Source organism: Suillus bovinus, assembly GCF_016758785.1.
Source record: "Suillus bovinus strain UH-Sbo-P2 chromosome Unknown EDB93scaffold_49, whole genome shotgun sequence".
Classification (NCBI taxonomy): domain Eukaryota; kingdom Fungi; phylum Basidiomycota; class Agaricomycetes; order Boletales; family Suillaceae; genus Suillus; species Suillus bovinus.
The window spans coordinates 125092-138688 of record NW_024542105.1 but is presented as its reverse complement, the minus strand read 5'-3'; the positions used below and the strand labels follow the sequence as shown (position 1 = coordinate 138688).

General features: G+C 47.2%; 4 protein-coding genes across 4 annotated transcripts; 2 read left to right on the top strand and 2 right to left on the bottom strand.

Moving 5' to 3' along the window:
• Positions 1-99: 99 nt before the first annotated feature.
• Positions 100-2628, bottom strand: EDB93DRAFT_647877 (uncharacterized protein). Its single transcript, XM_041456976.1, has 13 exons — positions 2485-2628; positions 2384-2429; positions 2239-2308; positions 2131-2184; positions 1879-2069; positions 1735-1826; positions 1500-1685; positions 1306-1450; positions 1233-1246; positions 1064-1179; positions 931-1010; positions 737-874; positions 100-679 (listed from the first exon to the last, which is right to left on the bottom strand). The coding sequence occupies exons 2-13, from the start codon at positions 2419-2421 to the stop codon at positions 364-366; spliced, it is 1440 nt and encodes a 479-aa protein (XP_041305339.1). The 5' UTR covers positions 2422-2429; positions 2485-2628; the 3' UTR covers positions 100-363.
• Positions 2629-4254: 1626 nt separating this feature from the next.
• On the bottom strand, positions 4255-6794 carry EDB93DRAFT_1105850 (uncharacterized protein; the record flags this gene model as incomplete). Its single annotated transcript, XM_041447547.1, has 13 exons — positions 4255-4573; positions 4631-4768; positions 4825-4904; positions 4958-5073; positions 5127-5140; positions 5200-5344; positions 5394-5579; positions 5629-5720; positions 5773-5963; positions 6131-6191; positions 6271-6309; positions 6553-6688; positions 6740-6794. The coding sequence occupies 13 exons, from the start codon at positions 6792-6794 to the stop codon at positions 4255-4257; spliced, it is 1572 nt and encodes a 523-aa protein (XP_041305338.1).
• Positions 6795-7397: 603 nt separating this feature from the next.
• Positions 7398-9212, top strand: EDB93DRAFT_647381 (kinase-like domain-containing protein). Its single transcript, XM_041456975.1, has 7 exons — positions 7398-8013; positions 8073-8258; positions 8312-8342; positions 8391-8428; positions 8480-8689; positions 8742-9034; positions 9095-9212. Exons 1-6 carry the CDS (start codon positions 7693-7695, stop codon positions 8967-8969), a joined length of 1014 nt encoding a protein of 337 aa, XP_041305337.1. The 5' UTR covers positions 7398-7692; the 3' UTR covers positions 8970-9034; positions 9095-9212.
• A 183-nt stretch (positions 9213-9395) lies between these two features.
• Positions 9396-12968, top strand: EDB93DRAFT_1241828 (uncharacterized protein; the record flags this gene model as incomplete). The annotated part of the gene is made up of 10 exons (XM_041451930.1): positions 9396-9434; positions 9463-9867; positions 9917-10352; positions 10408-10658; positions 10723-10956; positions 11010-11375; positions 11441-12326; positions 12349-12428; positions 12484-12659; positions 12764-12968. 10 exons carry the CDS (start codon positions 9396-9398, stop codon positions 12966-12968), a joined length of 3078 nt encoding a protein of 1025 aa, XP_041305336.1.
• Positions 12969-13597: the final 629 nt, after the last annotated feature.

The window sequence follows — 13597 nt, the reverse complement described above, 5'->3', positions numbered from 1 at the left end:
TCTGCGAGCAATAGACAGAGCGTTAAGTCGGTTTCCGACGCTGGCAAATTACCACCGGGTGAGCGGGAAAATAAAGTGACTTGGCAGGCGAAGGGAGGCGAAACTGTATCGGATCGAGCGAATGGGATTAGTATCGTTCAGGGAAAGAACGACAGTTTCGCTCAGCTGGTGCTCGGGAACCTCTGGTGACCGCTAAGTTGGACTCGTGACCTCGATCGCTCAAGTTACGTGGCTTATGCTGTCAGATATCACACAGTGACGTGGATAAGTAAACGCGTGCATGCGCATAAATACACGTAGTGAACAAGGTACGCTTTAGGAACCAGAATCGTTGGCCACTGTCATGTATGCAGGCACGCACTGTCACCACTCTTCGTCTGCTTTCGAATCCACGGGCCCAATCTGCATCCTCAGGTCGTGAACTTCTTCAGGCTTGATGGAATGACCCTCGATCAATTCAACAATCTTATCCAGCACATCGTCCCCTCTACGAGTGACAGACATACAGTGGGATTGAATTGCCAAGTGGATATTGTCTTTGCACGCCTTCCCATAGCCTTCGATGGCAATCTTGATGATGTGACGAGAAACAGGCCCCGTCGGTACTAGCAGGAACAATATCTGCATGATACATGTTAAATCCACGATGTACGTCATAATCCGCCGCAAGACAACGTTTCTAAATCGTTCGCATTATAAACTGCGTTTCAGATGGAAACAGTGCGCATTCACTTACGTCCGTTGATAGGTATCATAAGCCCATTTAACCACAACCACCCCCGTGGCAAGTGGCACAACAATTGGTAGAAGCGGACCACTAGCTAGCGAGGTCAAAATCGATGCAATTGTCGCGACCACGGAGAGGCCAAATTCACTGCCAGTGTTTCGGTAAATTGAAAGCGTCTCGCAGTACAATAACTAGTGACTCACAAAGCTTGCGCTGTGTGCGGAAGGTCGACCTTGTCTATATCTTTTAGCATCAGTTCTTTGAACCGGTCACTGACCAAGTGCTTCGCAGAAACATGTCAGCAGCCTGTGACATAAAATTAGATATGCATCTTACACAGAGGGGGTCGTTGAAGTTCCAAACGTCAATGATATCCTTGTGAATCACAGACAAGCAGTCCAGCATGGTAAAGCCTGTGAAATTCATGCTCGAAGCGAGACCTCTCCAATATCCTAAAAATTTGGGAGTCAACAAGGCGCCGGAGACTGACAAGACTAAGACTAACTTTTCTCGCCGATGCTGTGGAGAGTAAAAGTGTGAAATTTAAGCTTTACTAGAATAACAGTGGTCGTGCGTACGCGATTGATGCCTTAACTTTAAGACCGATGTCTACTCGCTGGGCTATCATCATTGCTAATGCCGCTTCTGAGGCGACAAATTTTTCGACGTTCGTGGTTGTAAGATCGACCAGTTGTCTTATGGTGCTCTCGTACTCTTCGTTCGCTATAATAATATGTCAGCATCAAGAACTAGAGAAGTAAAGCCCCTTTACTTGAAACAGTTGCATGAGGGATGTCGCTCCCAGCTGCATCCTGAAGCGGCTGGATACATAGTTTATCCAAAGTGTCAACTTTAAACTTGTCGAGCACGGCTGGTTCATATTCGGCTGATTCGGCGGCGGCGAGCTCCAATTCATCGACAAAAACGTCATGCTTGGTGAAGACAGCAATGATCGGAACTAGATTTAAGATATGAGTTATGAGAAACGAAATATGAATGCTGCGTACTGTTGCCTAGTATTTCCTTCCTCAATTTGAGGAATTCCTCTACTCCACTCTCAAGCAAGCGCCCATTGGCATGAGGTATCGAGAGGCAGAGCCTTCAAGCAGTGTCAGTATGGCAGAGTGACAGCAGAAGCTAGAAGACCATACCAGACCGCGTGAATTTTGTCTCGCAGTTCGGGCATTTCGCGTCGGCAGCTAATGAACTTTTTTGCAGTCGTAAAAATCTCACCATCGCCAGCTTCAAACCCCTGACTATCGTGGAGTACAAATCGTTCATTCTCTGGCGCAATAAATTCCCTTTCAATATCTGCTTCACCACGCCTGTGTTCAGAAACATGCTGTAAAGGACAGGTGAACGTCAGAAACTGTCACCACGTGGCACTAATCCATGGACTCAACTACTTCATCTATTTTGAATGCATGTTGGATCAGTGATGACTTTCCTACTCCGCTCTACGAAGTGGGTACGTGAGTCGTCTATGCTTGAAGACAATGACAGGAACAGACCTTTCCTATTACCAGTAGCCGGAATCTCGGGCAAATACTCAGAATATCGCTGCTAGTGGACTGCAGCTGTCTGATATCAACAATCATGGTCGATATGAACAAGGACACTCAGTTTGCTTCTGAGATAAGAGATCAACATACTGACGATACTCCGATGACAACAGTCATCTTTCCCTCAGTCATCCTATACACTGTTACATCAAGCTGTAAGTTAAATGCAACACAGCTGGAGCGGAATTGGTTCACCTCGTTGGCCGTCATGATCCACTATATTAGACAAGATGTCCTGTCTGTTGAACGAAAAATTCTTGGTGGTCTTCCACAGGAACACGCTAGTACGGTGACAATGTACAGACAAGGAAACCCGCTCAGCGGTCACCGCACTGTATTACAGCATTTTGAGCGAGTTTCTCCCCAATATAGGTGGAGCTCACATAGTGGAATCGAACTTTGCACTGAGCTCTTTGTCTTGTTCCGATCTGCGACGGATCTCCTGTCGCAGTGAATCAATCTTCAACTCGGCAAAATCGATTTTCTTCTTCGAAGTATCATCAAGGCCGATGACAATACCTAGAAAGAAAGATTATTCAAGAGGCAAATAGATGGTAAGTGGGAAATTCTTACTAGTGATGCGGAGAGGAACAGAGGCGACTACAGTGAGGGCATTTTCCGACATTGTGCACCGAATTAATGGGAGTTAATGGAAGGTAGGGTAAGGAGGGAATGAATGACGGGAGCAAAACAAGTAATGGCTCTGGGACGCAAATTCGTATCAGCGCCTGCTGGATACATGCTTGAGGGGCTTGCAGAAGTCCTGCAAGACCTGGAAGCGCTAATAATTTGGCGTTCCTTCGGAACTTGACACAACTCGTGTGTTACATGAATCGACCCACATCCCAGGGTTTATGCGTTCACCGCCTCGAACCCTGAATTTACAGCACTTGAACCAGCAAATTATTTACTGACTGGCACGAGGCGGCTGCATGTAAGTCTATATGCATTATTCCGAGAAAGACGTAATCCATCGCGCTTACCACAATCAATACGAGGTGCTTAGCTGCCAACGTGGATCTCATATATGTGATAACACCCTGGGGCGTCCGTTAAGGGTGCCACGTGTAGTGAGAACCAGAACCTAAGGTTTATTACCTGCACATTGCAAGATTATGATGGTCTTGTTTCAGATGAACAAAGCGTAGCGCCGGTATTCCGTTAATAGTAGAGGCGCTTCTCACTGGCTCAGCCTCGGTTCGCATCTGGTCGTTTCGAACATGGGTTAGAATGGCAAGTCCCTGTGCCCACAAACGTCATCTGGATCCATGATGTATCTGCTTTGGAAATGGCGATTGGTTCAATACTAGCACTGTGGAGAGTTAATGACTCCACTCACTCGGACAACACTACCGCCGAAATAACCCAGATCTGACAGTACCCACTGAATCGAGGGTGTGGGTGAAGAAGACACAGAGGGCCAAATAAGCATACATAATCAAATATTAAACCTTAATACCCATATATACTTGGAAGTCGAAAGGCGAGCGTCAAAACAATTAATGACAAGAATGTAAAGAACAAGTTTGTTTTTATGCATCTATATCTCAGAATATTTTGCTGAGTACCTATGCAGATTATGAGCCCGCTCGATTGAGTCACTGGATCATCGACAAAGGCAGTTTTGCAGATGAGTCTAGATGGGATGTCTGGATGCATGGAAGTGCATACGCAAGCCTCGAATGAGTCGAATCACGGCAGATGCGAGTAGCTCCTTCAAGTCCGCACCTGCGCTCATAGCCGACGGTCATTCCGTCTACCAGGCTGCAGCAAGACAAAAAAACTACCGAGTTGGTATCGACAACGAGCTGGATCGTGCATGTGGGAGGCGAGTAATGCACATGGCAGAGAGGAAGGGTGTTGGTGACAATTGAGCCCTTGGCCTCGCAAACGTTGACCATACAACTCTTCTGCTGAATTCCTAATACACGTGTTTATGAACAAGGTACACTTTCGAGACCACAACTACCACTCTTCGTCTACTCGCAAATCCACGCGCCCAATCTTCGTCCTCAGGTTCTGGACATCTTCAGCCTTAATAGAATGGTTGTTGATCAACCTAATAATCTCCTCCAGCGCATCGTCCCCTCCGCTACGAGTGACAGACATACAGTGGGATTGAATTGCCAAGTGGATATTGTCTTTGCACGCCTTCCCATAGCCTTCGATGGCAATCTTGATGATGTGACGAGAAACAGGCCCCGTCGGTACTAGCAGGAACAATATCTGCATGATACATGTTAAATCCACGATGTACGTCATAATCCGCCGCAAGACAACGTTTCTAAATCGTTCGCATTATAAACTGCGTTTCAGATGGAAACAGTGCGCATTCACTTACGTCCGTTGATAGGTATCATAAGCCCATTTAACCACAACCACCCCCGTGGCAAGTGGCACAACAATTGGTAGAAGCGGACCACTAGCTAGCGAGGTCAAAATCGATGCAATTGTCGCGACCACGGAGAGGCCAAATTCACTGCCAGTGTTTCGGTAAATTGAAAGCGTCTCGCAGTACAATAACTAGTGACTCACAAAGCTTGCGCTGTGTGCGGAAGGTCGACCTTGTCTATATCTTTTAGCATCAGTTCTTTGAACCGGTCACTGACCAAGTGCTGCGCAGAAACATGTCAGCAGCCTGTGACATAAAATTAGATATGCATCTTACACAGAGGGGGTCGTTGAAGTTCCAAACGTCAATGATATCCTTGTGAATCACAGACAAGCAGTCCAGCATGGTAAAGCCTGCAAAGTTCATGCTCGAAGCGAGACCTCTCCAATATCCTAGAAAATCGGGAGTCAACAGGGCGCCGAAGACTGACAAAACTAATACTAACTTTTCTTGCCTATGCTGTGGAGAACAACATTGTAAAATTTAGGATTTATCAAAATAACAGTGGTCGTGCGTACGCAATTGATGCCTTAACTTTAAGACCGATATCTACTCGCTGGGCTATCATCATTGCTAATGCCGCTTCTGAGGCGACGAATGTTTCGACGTTCGTGGTTGTAAGATCGATCAGATTTCTTATAGTATCCTCGTAACCTTCGTTCACTATGATGTTAAATCAGCATCGGGGACTAAAGAAGCGAGATCCCTTTACTTGAGACAGTTGCGTGGAGGATGTCCCTCCCGGCTGCTTCCTGAAGCGGCTGGATACACAGTTTATTCAAAGTGTCAACTTTACGCTTCTCAAGCGCGGTTTCGTCACATTCTCCCGATTCAGTGGCTTCGTACTCCAATTTGTCGATAAAAACATCATGCTTGGTGAAAACAGCAATGATCGGAACTAGATTTAAAAAATGAGTTATGGGAAACGAAATATAAACGCTGCGCACTGTCGCCTAGTATTTCCTTCCTCGATTTGAGGAATTCCTCTACTCCACTCTCAAGCAAGCGTCCATCCGCATGAGGTATCGAGAGACAAAGCCTTCAAGCAGTGTCAGTATGGCAGAGGGACACCAGATGCTAAAAGACCGTACCAGACCGCGTGGATTCTATCCTGCAATTTGGGTTCATTGCGTCGGCGGCTAATGAACGTTTTTGCAGTCGTAAAAATCTCGCTATCGCCAGCTTCAAACCCTTGACTATCATGGAGTACAAATCGTTTATTCTCTGGCGCAACGAATTCCTTTTCGATATCTGCTTCACCACGCCTGTGTTCAGAAACATGCTGTAAAGGACAGGTGAACGTCAGCAACTGTCACCACGTGTCACTGATTCATGGACTTAACTACTTCATTTATTTTAAATGCCTGCTGGATCAGCGATGACTTTCCGACTCCGGTCTGTAGAGTGGATGCTTGAGTTGTCTATGCTTGAATAACGACAGAGACGGACCTTTCCTATTACCAGTAGCCGGAATCTTGGGCAAATACTGCTGCTAGTGGACTGCAGCTGTCTGATATCAAGAATTATGGTCGATGTGGATAGGCCTGGATGCTCATTTTGGTTCTGAGATAGAAGAACGATATACTGACCGTATTGTGACGACAACTGTCAGCTTCCTCTTAGTAATCCTGTACTCTATCGCATCAAGCTATAAATTGAATGTGATACAGCTGGAGGAGAATTGGTTCACCTCGTTGGCCTTCGTGATCCGCTGTGTTGGCCAAGATGTCTCTTCTGTTCAATGTAAAATCTATGGTGGCCCCCCGCGGAAACATGGCCACAGTATGGATAGTTAAGGAAACCTGCTCAGTGGTCACCGCACTGTGTGACGATGTTCTGAACGAGTTTCTCTTAGCCTAGGTGAAGCTCACATGGCAGGATCGAAATCTTTACTAAGGCCTCTGTCTTGATCCGATCTGTGACGGATCTCCTCTCGCTGTGAATCAATCTTCAACTCGGCAAAATCAATCTTCTTCTTCGAAGTATCATCAAGGCGGATGACAATACCTAGGAAGAAAAATGTTCAGAATTGAAATAGACGATAAGTGGGATTTTTACTGGAGATGTAGTAAAGATCAGAGGAGGCGCCTAGGGTAGAAGCATTTCCCGACATTGTCCTCTAAATCGATGGCAATCAGTGGAAGAGATGGTATGGAGGCAATGGATGACGGGAGAAAACGAATCGATAGGTCTGGGACGCGAACACCGTATCACTGAGCGCTTGTGTGCCGGCCCGGCTGCTAGATGCTATGCCTGAGAAACTTGCAAAGTTTTGCAAGATGCTGGTAATTTACCGTTCCTTCGGGACTTGACACAACTCGTGTTTTATATGGACCCACAGGCGTTCGCTGCTTCGACCCCTGAATTGACGATCCTAAAGCCAGCAACTTGCTCATTCGACAGGCATGAGGTAGCTGCATGTTAGTATGTATGCAAACGGTGTGAATTTAGTAGGCACCGTTCTGAGAAAGACGTAATCCATCGCGCTTACCACAATTAATCCTGCCAACGTGGATCACGTGTGATAACACTTGCGCTCAGCTACTTGGGCGTTCATCATTGAGGCCTGAGGGTTATTACCTGCACACTGCAACAAGATTACGCCTTATTTCAGGATATAGTAGTGCCTCCATTCCGCCAATAATGCGTATCATGGAGCGCTTGCACTCTAGGATGGATCTAGTAGGGTCTGGGATTTTAAATCTCGTTCCGAAGATAGAATGGCAAGTTCCTGCGCCAAGAGACGTCATCTAGATCCAGGGTTGAGGAGCCTTAGCGGCTCATCTCGAGGCTTCGGGGCTACCAACACCACCGCCGACCTACAACCCTTGATGTCATGATAGGAAATTGTCATAAGAATCGAGCATGCCTTTATAGTTATCCCATGTTTTCTTCTTTCGACATGAAAGACCTGTTTCCCGCCTGGTTTCAAGTCTGGTTGAAGAAGCGCTGGAGGAAATTACGCTTGTTACTTGCTACCCTTGGGCTTGGTTCGAAGAAAACGATATACAATGGTGCAACTGAGTTTGTTTCTCTTTGCATTTATATCTCACGCGATTTTGACTGAGTACCACGTTATTAGTCTGCCCGACCTCACCGAGCAAATAAGTAAAGGATCATCCCGATACCCTGTCGCTCAAGGCAGCTTTGGGGATGTCTGGAAGTGCATGCGCAGCTTGAACCACCCCCGAATCACGGTAGAGGCGAGTAGCTCCTTCGAGTTTACACCTGTGAGTGTTATCGCTCATACCGTTTTGCCTCTCTATAAGGTCGCAGTAAAATGTCTGCGACTCGAAATTCCGAACGATAGCTGCAAGACAAAGATTACCGAGGTTTGAGTGGCTCTTCGTGCTGGTATCATATGTTTATTTGCTAATGCACGACACTTCAGAGGCTCGAACACAACTTACAGCAGAACACTGAGCTAAAACACGCCAATCTATTACCTTGTCTGGGAATAACTCAAGGGTTTGGTCCGCTACCTGCTATCGTTTCCCCATGGATGCACAAAGGCTCACTTACCATGTTTCTGGAACGTGATTTCCAGCAACTCACTCTCACTCGAATGCTCCAAATTGTGGGTCTTTCTTTACTATGGTATGGCTCGCATCTTAATCTTTCCTATTACAGCTCAAAGATGTCGCTTCAGCTCTCCAGTACTGTATGCGGTTAACGTCAGTATCCGGCGCAAAGCTAACTTGAATATCAGTGCACTCCAAAAACATAGTACACGGTGATCTCACCGGTGTGAGTACCACGGATGCCTCCTTCATCAAAGTAATTATTGACGCAACTTAGAACAACATTCTTATCAATGACAATGGCGACGCTTTCGTGGCTGACCAAGGAATTCTCATTTTATGTGCCGAGCTTCACGGCACGTCATATATCAGAAGCAATGTGCGATGGGCTGCACCTGAAAACTTTGAGGTCCCGGAAGATGACAAGTCAACGAGCTTGCCCCAATTGGCATCAGACATCTATTCTTTCGGGTGCATCATGTTACAGGTTTGTAGGTGGATCTTGGTACCATACAATGCGATTATGATTCTCTTTGTAGGTCTTCACAGGAAAAGTACCGTATTCCGAATTTCGAAGTGATCATCAAGTTACCGTGCAGATACTCAGAGGCCGAAAACCTGCTCGACCGGTAACTCCGCCTATTACGGATACTCTATGGGAGTTCATGCAGAAGTGCTGGCTCGATAAACCGGAACACAGGCCTTCAGCCGAGGAAGTTCTGACATTTATGGAGGAACAGCTGAAACTGCTACAGGAAAGCTCCTGATAACTCTCATGCGACTTCATGATGCCATAGCAGTTTCTTGGCATTCTTCGTCAGTGCAGCATGATGTTTGTGACATCTCATGCATCATGCCTTGATATCTCTTTTGAAAACTTCTGCTACTCTAGCCAAGGCTTAGAGTTATCATGTCAACATGTATCCTCAGATGTCCTGGATAGGCTCGCAGATTGTAGCTATTTTCGCAATGAATGTAAAGTAGTAGATACACGATATGCTACACCAACGTTAGCTGACGCACATGAGTATTTAGTCCTACTACTAGTGTACATAGTTATACACCGTCAGAGATTGTTCCTGATTACAGTACATTATTTCAGGACTCCCACTCTAAGCAGGTAGCTTCCAGGCTTCCAGCGCTCTTTCAATTCCCGCTCACAGCTGCAATAGTCAACTTTCGTGGCAAGTTCGATGGCAAATGCGACTGTCCAAGTTGTAGCTGCTACTGCGGTATGTTGGCCACTGTCGGATGTCGTAGTCACCCTCAGTTACTAGACCCCTTCAGCTTCGCCAGTTTGCATTTTTCGATGTTTACCCTGTAAAGGACGTCCACGACCTTGCTAGCTCACCCGAGATTTTCAAAAATGCCTCAGAAATTTCAACAGTCGCCTCATCCAGTGCGGGGCTGCTCGTTGCGGATATTCATGGCAGTCTACACATTCTAAACAAGGAGTTCGTATCGACAACGAGCTGGGTCGCACATGTGGGAGGACGAGTAATGCATATGGCAGAGAGGAATGGTGTATTGGTTACAATTGGGGAGGAGAGTGCAGTGCGAGGTAGTTTGCTGAAGATTTGGGATATTGGGAAGACGGACGGCAGAAACCAAGCACCAGTGTTGTTGAAATCTTCCAAGGTTCAGCCCAGCAATAAGCCTCACCCGGTGAGTGGCTCGCTACGCTCAGTTTTCGCTCGGTGAGCTTGTAATTCAGGTCTCTTGTTTTGCACTTTCTTCTGCGCTGTCTTTCCTTGCCATCGGTTTGGCCGACGGGACGGTGTTACTTTACAGGCACTTGGACCAGTCACTATCTTCCGCGACGTCCCTGACTGCACTCCCTAAGACACGCACCATCCATGAATCATCCCCTGAACCTATCACAGGCCTTGGTTTCCGAGAACTTCCGAATTCTACTAATGCCGATGCTAAGGACAACAACTTGCACCTTTTCATTGTGACCACGAATTCGGTATACTTGTACCATGTGTCCGGCAAGGGGAGTGGAGGATCTAGCGTGTTGCTGGACGATATTGGATGTGGACTGGGATGTGCGGTGATGGATTGGCGCGCCGAGAAGATCGTGCTTGCGAGAGACGAGGCAGTATATGCGTATGGTTTGCAAGGGAGGGAGCCACCATATGCTTACGAAGGTGAGTGGATTGGTACGAATCTAAGTCCTGAGAGGTGACCTTGCGCCTTTCACAGGCTACAAGTCGTCGATCCACACCCACCTTAACTACGTGATAGTTGTTTCACCACCAACAACAGCTACGTCAACGTCATCTGCTACGCGAAAGCTTGCAGCACAACCTGCAGGTGGAGATGGCGATGCGTCGAGGGTGACTGTATTTGACATGGAGAATAAGGTAGTCGGATATACCGGGGTGTTTGCAGAGGGTATCAGAGAGGTGATCTCGGAGTGGGGAAATATTTACATCCTCACAAATAACGGGCAGGTGCGTCCTAACGGTTTTTAGAATTGTCCGTTGCTTTTAATCCGACGTCACTGCCCTTATTTAGCTGACTCGCCTTGCCGAGAAATCCACCTCTGCAAAACTTTCCATGCTGTATGCAAAGGCTCTATACCCACTTGCATTGAGTCTTGCGCAGACACAACACCTTGACGAGAGCTATGTGGCTGATATTCACCGTCAGCACGGCGACCATCTCTACACGAAAGGAGATTGGGATGGCGCGATGACGTGCTATCTGAAGACGATAGGCTGGGTAAAACCAAGCTACGTCGTTAGAAAAGTCGGTTATTCGTATTTTTTCCCAAAACGACAGGTCTGACGATGGTGGTACAGTTCCTGGACGCTCAGCGTATACACAATCTCGTTACCTATCTGCAAGAGCTACATGCCCTTGGCCTCGCAAACGCTGATCATACCACTCTTCTTCTTAATACCTACACCAAACTCAAAGACGTTGCACGCTTGGACAGCTTCATCAAAACAGAGTCTCGACGTTCTGGTGCGGCAGAGTCAAATGGCGACCTTCCATTTGACCTGGATACTGCTATTCGGGTGTGCAGGCAGGCAGGATACTTTGATCATGCCAGCTACCTTGCGAAGCGCTATAAGCGACACGAAGAATATTTGAGGGTTATGATTGAGGACGCTGGGAAGTATGGGGAAGCATTGACGTATTTAAGACACTTAGGAGCAGCCGCAGTAAGTCTAATCTTCGTTATTGTTGTTTAGATTCTTTCCTGCACGAGGCCAATACATTTATACAGGCGGAAAGCAACCTCGCAAGGTACGGACGCGCTATGCTAGACAATCTTCCAGAGGAGACGACGCAGCTTCTTATCGATCTTTGCACCGTTTCTGGGCCCCTCGTCATTCCCGAAGCAGAGGACACCACTCCACAACAGCCGAATACGCCAGCAAACACCCCGTCGTACCTCTCGTACCTTGCCCTCTCTCGTACACCCGCGCCAGAAGACAAAGTTGAGGATTCCAAAGCGGATGAAGAGGAGGACCTTACACAGCCTCAAACAACGCAGCCCGGGGTACCAACGCCATCCAAAGATAAACGGCCATCGCCTACACTCTATTTTGCGCATTTTGTCGATCACCCGTCATACTTTGTCCGTTTCCTAGAAAGCGTAGCCGCACGTCGGTGGGGACAGTCGATCTCTTCTCTCCCATCCTCTCTTCTAAATACCAGTTCGGACAAAGATGAAGACTCCGAGAAGCGCAATCAGGAAGCAGTTTGGAATACGTTACTTGAGCTCTATCTTGACGGGGGCTCTCCAGAACAACAGGACAAGGCACTCAAAGTTCTGACGACCGACTCCTTACCGTGCGATAAGACACATGCACTGATTCTTTGCAGCAGCTACAGCTATACCCCAGGTCTGATAATACTTTGGGAGAAGCTGGGTATGTATGAGGACATTTTACGGTTTTGGATGGACAAGCACAGTGCATCGCCATCCGAGTCTTCCGCATCAACGGAAGTCGTACAGGCTCTTGAACGATATGGCCCAACGCACTCGCACCTCTATGAGCTGGTGCTGCGCTTCTTGACCAGCACGCCGGAGCTGCTCACGCGGCACCAGGTGGACGTGGAGAAGATTCTAGAACATATTGAGAAGGAGCGGATAATACCTCCGCTTGGTGTGATCCAGATACTGAGTAGAAATGGGAGTAGCGAGCGTAGGCCTTGTTAAGAACTGGCTGATGGGACGCATCAAGGAGGCAAGGGAAGAAGTGCAGACTGTGATTTCTTTACATTTATTTCTCATCTACGCGCTGCTGATTTTTCGCGTGATAGGACCAACAGCTGATAAACTCCTACCGGTTGGAGACGGATGCGAAGTTGAAGCAAGTGGCTGAACTAGAAGACCCGATGCACGCAAAGGTGTTCAGTGTGACGCGTTGTTCTCAGTGCAGCGGTCAGCTCGACCTGCCCAGTGTCCATTTCATGTGCAACCACTCATACCACCAGCGGTACGTACTTCGCTTACTCATTATTTGACCAAACTATTCCTTTCCTCAAAAGCACACTTCTTCTGGCTATTTGTGATATCAGCGCTAACGGACATTTATTATAGATGTCTACTGGACCACGAGACCGAATGCCCGCTTTGCGTACGCCAACACGGGATTATCCAGGAGATTCGGAGGAACAATGAGAGGATGGCAGATCAACACGAGCTATTCCTCGCGGATGTGCAAGATAACGGGTTTAAAGTGGTTGCGAGTGGATTCGGTAAGGGGGTGCTGAATATGACTCGATTGGACGATGTTGCTGTATAACGTGTGGCACCATACCACATGACCTGCATCTGTTACGGTATCCAGTAGTAAGTTATCAAATTAATGACTTTGGTAATCTCGGGTTGATCCATACAAGATGGTCACTTTGTAGATTGATTCAGTCCAACACTAACATTGATTGCTCGTCCTTTCATAAATGCAATGATTTCTGAAACCCCAGTTGCCATCAGTTATGTAGGTATATTTTGGCCTTGCTCCATGTCCACTAAACTGTAGGACTTCGTCCTTGAGACCTGCATGGAGATCAGTGAATCGGTATCAATGATCACATGCACACGCACTTGAAGCATGGTCCATCCAAGATTAAACTTCTGGCGGAGAATAACGCCGACACAGGTAATAGTATCTATACTTCACATCCAGGGTGCCGTAACTCTCGGCTTGATCTATTGGCAGAAAATCTAGAATCGGCGAGGTCAAGATCTTTTCACCTTCGTCAACAGAACAGCTTCTAATTGGGAGCTCATTTAGATGTGCAACGCACATCACTCAAGTTTCCGGGGATAATGGACCTTGAAGCTCGATATGATGGATACATGATCAAGGCCCTTATTGGATGGGTGGTCTAAACAGTGGACTTACGTGGGCAGAACAACACGAGTCGTATA